This window comes from Poecilia latipinna, unplaced genomic scaffold (genome assembly GCF_001443285.1).
Source record: "Poecilia latipinna isolate Pla-1442-1.1 unplaced genomic scaffold, P_latipinna-1.0 Scaffold2837, whole genome shotgun sequence".
NCBI classification, from domain to species: domain Eukaryota; kingdom Metazoa; phylum Chordata; class Actinopteri; order Cyprinodontiformes; family Poeciliidae; genus Poecilia; species Poecilia latipinna.
In genome coordinates, this window is record NW_015115453.1 from 39791 (window position 1) to 47154 (window position 7364).

The window sequence follows — 7364 nt, forward strand, 5'->3', positions numbered from 1 at the left end:
TACAAAAGACATTGGGAGGGGGGGAGGGGGGGGGGGGGGTGCAAAATGGGGACCACTAAAAATTTATGCTGTGGCAAATCAAAACGTCATGACAGAATCTACAGTTTCATGTTATGGTTGCACTTAAAACCTATCTGTAAAAAAAAAATAAAATAAAATAATAATAATTAAAAAAAAAACTAAGACATTTAAGTTTTTAATCGGCTGACTTGATGTGTTCAAAAATGTATTTTGTTGCTTTAATAAGATGTAGTGACTTTGATCTTAAAATGCTGTGACTCTCATATTTTTTTAATAAGTGATCTTTTTGTGAGTGGCAGCAGGAAGGACGAAAATGAAAGTACATAGAAATATAAATAAAGGAAAATGTTTCAACTCATAGCAAATGACTTTCATTTTGACTCTTCAATTCTAAGAAAGAAAAAAATAGCATTATGCATGAGTTGGCTGTAATTTCAGTTAATGTATAAAGGTGTCCGGTGCCTCCATTAGCCCACAGCATGATGACACTACTGCTTTTTTGTCACCCTTTTGTGAAACTCAGTAGATATCCTGTTTTTTTTTTTTTTGTTTTTTTGTAAATTCACCACTATATTTGCATACCTCACATGATAACAATCCCACTCTCTCCACTTTTCTCTAACTTTCCGCCCTGCGTCTTTGTCCCTCTTCCTCGTTCTCCGATCCCTCTGCCAGGTGTTCGACATGGGGGTGTACCAGGAGAAGATCAGAGCTTACGGCGTTCTGCCGCCTCACAGGAACGTGGCTGGCATCAGGGACATCATCCTGGGGGAGCGCAAGGCCTACGTCTTCCTGGACAAGGACTTTGGGGACATGCACACCCTCGTGAAGAGCTGCAGGCGCCTGGACGAGGTGCAGGCCCGCAGACTGTTCCGGCAGGTGGTCCTGGCCGTGGCACACTGTCACCAGGCGGGCATCGTGCTGGGCGACCTCAAGCTGCGCAAGTTTGTCTTTGCGGATGAGAAAAGGTGAGATCAACTGGACAGGAGGCTGTTTTAAGGTCGACTATGTGGGGAGATTAACAGGACAGTTCAGGTATTAGAAAGGAAGCTCTGTTGGCATGTTAAAAGCAGTTGATGTCCTAACTCCCTTAATACTCTCATGGTGTCTTTATTTAGTGTAAATCCACTCTGATCGGCCCCTTGCCAGGGAAAGACTTTAATTTAAGTTGCAGATGGCACTTAACTCAGAAACAATGTTTAACTTTTTTTTTTCCATGCTCAAAGAAAGAGCCAGTTTATACGGACTTTTCCCTGATTTCCAATAAGGAATATCACTTTGCATGTCTAATTTCTCACCCAAATGAATTAGAGCTGACAACCGCTGAACCTTTTTGTATGGTTCACGACTACATTAAAGTGATGGGTCCGAATTTTTAAAGCAAACCAATCGCCGAGTTGGCTGTAATCTGCAACTTCACCAATAGATGGCTCTATATTGCACGCTTTCCTCCTTCAAGAAAGTAAAAAAAATGAATACGGCACACTTTACGCTGCGCAACGTTCCTCCTTTCCACACTGCAAATTTGCTCAAGCACATTTTTTTATTATTATTATTGTAATCTTGATGTAACAGTGAGGTTATTTTGTTTGAATGGTATTAAACCTGAATGGCTGCAGTGTAGTGGCACATGCCAGTGAAAGCCCACAGCCAGCACGGCAGCAGCTGATACACACAGATCCGTGTGTTCGGATCTGGATGTGGGAACAGATAGAGTAGGAGGTTCTGTACTTGTGGAGGCAGACTGCTCAGCTTCCCAGATTTTCGCCTTCTCTGTCTGTCTCCCGTCCTCGCCTGCGACGTGTCCCTTTGTGTGCTCGCGTTCTGTTTGTTTTGCATGTGTATGTGCCTGCATGTGTGAATGTGGTGGGCGGCGGTTTTGGCAGAGCCGCGAGACGAGGCTGCTGAATGAGACGATCGTACCCTTCTGCAGGCCGTCGCATTCGAAAACATTTATTGCTCATTATTTATTAATAAATTACATCATAGCTGCGCCGCAGGAGAACCGATGGCTCCGACTGGGTTTCATTCACACGCACTTTTCTTGCACGGAGGAGTAGTTCTGATGCTTTGAACCGGCTCCCACACACACAAACACACACACTCAACCCACACGTATGCTATTACTTGTGGGTGCTACGTTCCGTTCAGGAAATCACTCAAAACATTTTCCAACTAAATTATTTGTTTCATCTTTTAGCCCTCCTGTAACCCTGTTTCTTAGAAGCACCAGCTTATTTCGCTCCTCCACCGACGTTCCCAAACACACATTTCCATGAAGAATTATCATCGCTAAGCGTCTCCAGCCGTAACCTCGGGGTTGGCAGGGTCACAGTGGATGAATAAGAGCGGGGAACCACTGAGAGGAGTCGAAGCTGCTTGTGCCCCTCTAATAGCTATACCGCTGCAGAGTGATGAGTCACAGTGTATATGTGCAGAGGAGAAGAGGAGGGAGGGCTGCACAGCTCTTTTTCCTCAACCTTAGGTGTTTGTTCATACATGCTGAGGTTTGAGCTAAATTACAAATAAAGCTGCGATGCGCTCTTGCGCCGGCGATTTTCTTACCAAAAAACCTCAAACACACTCGCCACCTTAAGAACTTTGGCAAGGTTTTACCCACATCTCTGCGACATATACTTCGAGAAAACATAATTCCAAACATCCACAGGCATACAAGTGTGGTACGAATCTGTATGATCTCACTCTTTCCTTAGAAACATTTCTGTAAAATCTACAATTCGACACCTTCAGAGCCATGATACATAAGCTGTGATGCAATGCCCTGGCCGACAAAGCTGCTTTCCAGGCAGAGTCACCAAAAAAATTCACAACAATCTGATGAATGCTGTCCTCATTGACACGCACACGCACGAGCGGACGCGCGCATGCAGATACGGAAAAACAGAGTGCAGATGGAGGAGTCAGTTTAGGGAAGGTGAATAGTGCTGAGAAGCATGCAGAGCTTGAGTGCCGGGCCAGCCCTCCTCTCCGTGCGTCACTGATGTGGCAACAGCCATTTGAGGGTAATTATGGCACGGCTGGCGCCGCCAGTGTGGGACCCAGGTGCAGATAGCCTGGGCTCGAGACGTAGCCGGAGAGAGTAGAGAAGATATGTTCTCTCAACAGAGGGGGATGACTCACTCTCTCCACTCCTTTAACTCTCTCTGTTCTGATTCTCTTTCTGCCTCCATCCCTCTTTCTCCTTCACCGACTTATCTCCTCCACTATCTGGCTGCTTGAATATCATTTGCTCTCCGCTCCGGCCCTTCTGGCTGTCACCCTTCCCGTGGTGATCAGTTTTTCTCCTCAGCTGCTCTTTTATTACCGCTGAAGGGGTTGCCCAGATTTTGCGCTAAATAGAAAATACTTTGTGACTCTCTGTCATTTTTGCTTGACAAAAATCGCTTCGTGCCTTGTAAACGTTGCCTAGTCATCGCTGGGATGATGACATTTTGTTTCCCCTGAAAATGGAAAGATGCTCGCGTTCAAAGCCGCGCGTGCAGTTAGTTTATTTTATTGATACACATGCTTCTCTTCAAACAATCCGTGCTTACGTGGGCCTGAGCATTTTTGGCCCAGAACTGCTTTAGCCGTGCCGTTGTTAGTGTAAGTGTTGCCAACCTCATCAGCAGCTGTATGTGGAGCATCGATATTAGTTATTGATTAGATTCTTGCAGACGTTGCAGACACATTTTTTTAAAATATCGGATCACTATTAATTTATAAGAGTATTCATGCACTGAGATTTAAAAGTCTTGAAGTCTTTCCTGGGGTTGAAACAGAGCAGAAAATCTCTGGCCCACAGTTGCTCTGCTCCAGGACTAAATGCATGTGTCATTTACATGCCTAAATATAGCTAGCAGAGTGTGAATAAGGAAGGAGGAGAGTGCTGCAGTTTTATATTTATATGAGTGTTTATGTGGCCAGGCTAGTGCCAGGAAGTTACTGGAAATTTGCTTAGGCAGCTCTGTTTCTTAAACAAGAGTCGCTCAGCCGGTCTTGGGTCAGAGTGAGGTCACTGGAGGTTGGTATGCAAATATGTGTGCTGCCGGTATCTAGACTGTCTGCCCATCTGTTGCTGTGCAGATTAAGGCTAAACAGAAGATGTCATAATACATAATAACTAAAGTTCCCTGCTCTCCTTGTAGGTTGAAACAGAACGGGCTCTGGGCGTCTTGAGTTCTAACGATTTCTCAAATTTGTTCCTATAGGACACACGTGAGACTAGAGAGCCTCGAGGACTGCCGCATCCTGGAGGATCCCAACAGAGACTCTATGTCAGACACCCACGGGTGCCCTGCCTACGTCAGCCCCGAGATCCTCAGCGGCTCAACGCCGTACTCCGGCAGGATGGCCGACATGTGGAGCCTGGGGGTCATGCTGTACACCATGCTGGTGGGTCGCTACCCCTTCCACGACCCAGACCCGGCCACTCTGTTTTCCAAGATCCGCAGGGGCCAGTGCTGCTTGCCGGAAGGCTTGTCGCCGAAGGCCAAGTGTTTGCTCCAGAGCCTGCTGAGGAAAGAGCCTTCAGAGAGACTAACGGCGGCCGAGCTGCTTGCTCACCCGTGGTTCCACCTGCCGCCGTCGCCACAGGATGTAGCATCGGGTGAGCAGGAGGTGAACTCGGCGGAACAGACAGTGCCATCCTTTGAAGTGGAGGAGAACGACGACCTGTTCTGTTGACAGACGCGGCTGAGAGCCTGACTAAGAGACCAAAACAGATCTCTGAGGGGAGTCGTCGTCATTGTTGTCGTTTTTGTACATTGGCACTTTTTAGAAACCTGTTTGTGTTTGTGTACTGGTATGTGTACATACAACCTCAAGCTTTCTACAGAAACTCACTGTACTGTATTCCCATGTCTTGTATGTGTTACTTTGCTAAGGGCATTGCTTACAATGGTCAGTCATTGTGCAAGTTGTGCATTTTAAAACAATAGCTGGTGCTAAAAGAAATCACAATGATTCAAAATTTGTCAGATCGTTTTTAAAAGAATATTCTCTGCAGGCTTCTGTGAGTGTATCACATGAATTTTAAACCCCTCTCTCTCTCTCTGTCTCTCTCTTTTGCATTCATGCACCTTCACAAAGCATTAGCTGAATCTTAACTGCGATGGCCAGGGCTGTTGTTCCTCTCACTCTCTGGCCAGGCTGCGGCTGACTCAATAGCTGACTCGAGGACGGTTTGAGCTCGAGCCCGACGTCCGCGAGCAGACAGTGACACAAAGTAGGAAAGATGGTTTAGCAAGGGACTCGTGTGTCACACTCAGCGTGACACTACGGAGGTGTCTCACTGCCAATCTGGCAATGTCTGAGCGGAGATCATTTACAAATCTCACACCATGTGCAGAAGGTTGAGAAAGGCAGGATGTTGTTGGTGTAAGACTTGTCACGCTCAGTCAGCAAATAATAGTGACACCAGTTCTGAAAGAAGTTCTTGTAAATAGCCGATACATTGAAGAAATGTCTGATCTGACCATGCAGCTGGGAACGGGCCAGTATGAAATTCTCACGCTAAAACATTGGTTTGAATTTCTGTGTATTTAGATAAAACCTCAATCAACTAATCTGTTGACCGACAGATTAGTTGATTGACAACTTGATCTAAAAAAAAAGGAAAGCACCATTATTGCTATTTGGAAAGACAGGATGAATTTAGTTTAATTTAAAGTGCTTATTGTCCATGAAATTACCCATTTTGCTGCTGGCTAACTCACATTAGCTGGCTATTTGCTGTGCAGCTCTTAGCTGGCACATTGGACTTTTAAAACAGCATTGCTTTGTAAGAGCAGCGGCTGCTTCTCTGTTAGGTCAAGCAGCGTGGCTTGCTGTTGTTTCAAGGCTAAAAATATTTCCAAGCAGGCAAATTTTCTCTTTTTGTAAGAACGTGAAGCAGCCTTCTTTTGGTTAGCTGAGCCAAAAACGTGAGCAGAAGTAGGCGAGGGCTTTACTGCCCTGCTATACGCTATAATAACTGGAGAAAACTCTACCCACTCTGGTACTTTCTCCCAAGTGGATTTCAATCCATAGGAACTTAATGACAGGTGATTTTCACTGTCTTAAAATCGTAACTTTTTGAAACTTTGGCACACCGGGATACCAAAAAACTGGCCAATGCCAACACTTCGGTTTTTAGGAATAAGTCTTATCACCCAACACTAAGTTGTCACGGCAGTCAGAAACAGAAAGCGCCACGTTGCATTAAAAAAAATATAAATTTCTCTGTGAAGTGGTCAAACCAGTTCTTTCGAGTGTCTTTGGAACAGTGATCAAACAAAGCCGAATAGTTGCGCCTGCATTTCGCTGTGCTTCGTAAACCGAAAGAGACTGAGTTGGTCGCAGTCTGGCAATATACGATGTCTGTTGATGAGTCAGCGCTTAAACTTGTCAGTAGAAACCGACTCTGACCTTGACTCAAGGAATTTCTTCAGACCAGTTCACTTCTTTATACTGTTTTTTTTTTTACTTTTATCAATCGTTTTTTTTTTTTTGTCGTCAGGGACATGATGTACAAAGCCTAAAAAGAGACATTCAAATTATTTGGTTTGTGACAAAAGAGTGGAGACTTCCAGGTCTACTTCATTCTGACACAATAGTCTTGACAACGGTACTGAATCTGGTACGTCTGAGGAGTGATTATTAACCTTCAATTTCCGGATGAGACAGTAGCTTTATTCTAAAAGAAAATATCCTCTCGTTTGCTGGAGACTGTAAGAGGCTAGTGACAACTTGCATTGTTCCTCACAAGGAAGTAATTTAAGAGATTTACGATTTTTGTTGCGTTATATATGTAGAGTGAGTCGCTCATATGACGTGTAAAGTAAACTGACACGGGTGCACAATCTCCATATTGCACTGTGAATCATGTAGTTGTGACACAACCTGAAGGCTTCGTCAGCCCCTAGCGGTTACATGTGAGAGTTATATTCAGTGTACAAAGTGTGTAAATATGTATATTTGAAGTATATGTTGAATAATTGAATAAAGATCACAGTTTTTCATATTCACGTGACTTGTTTTTCATTCCCTCTCTCCACCTTCGCAGCTTAAATATGCGCCTTTAAAGGTTTTCCTAGAAGAAATTATTTTTTTTTGTTTGAACTCCTCATTGTCGCAACCCCTTTTCTTCGTCTGCCTCTCCAAAAAAGGAAAACAAGTGGAAAAACCTTTGACCGCTCAGTCTCCATCTCTTCCTCCAACCGGTTTCTCTTCTCTGACCTTTGCGTAATGCAACATTTAACTCCTCAAACACACAAATGTCAATAGCGGGTCAATGTCTTTTTTTCCTGGAATACGCCAGGGAGAACGTTCGCTCTGTTGTGTTCTTTTTTTTTTTTCTTTTT

At 44.4% G+C, this 7364-nt stretch overlaps 1 protein-coding gene across 1 annotated transcript in view; it reads left to right on the forward strand.

Annotated features, from left to right (window-relative positions):
* trib1 (tribbles pseudokinase 1) overlaps positions 1-7028 on the forward strand; it is a 12063-nt gene extending 5035 nt beyond the window's left edge. Inside the window, exons 2-3 of the mRNA XM_015021713.1 lie at positions 697-989; positions 4233-7028. Of these exons, the coding sequence (XP_014877199.1) occupies positions 697-989; positions 4233-4707 (768 nt within the window). The 3' untranslated portion in view covers positions 4708-7028. The remainder of the gene's footprint in view (positions 1-696; positions 990-4232) is intronic.
* The last annotated feature ends 336 nt before the right edge of the window (positions 7029-7364 follow it).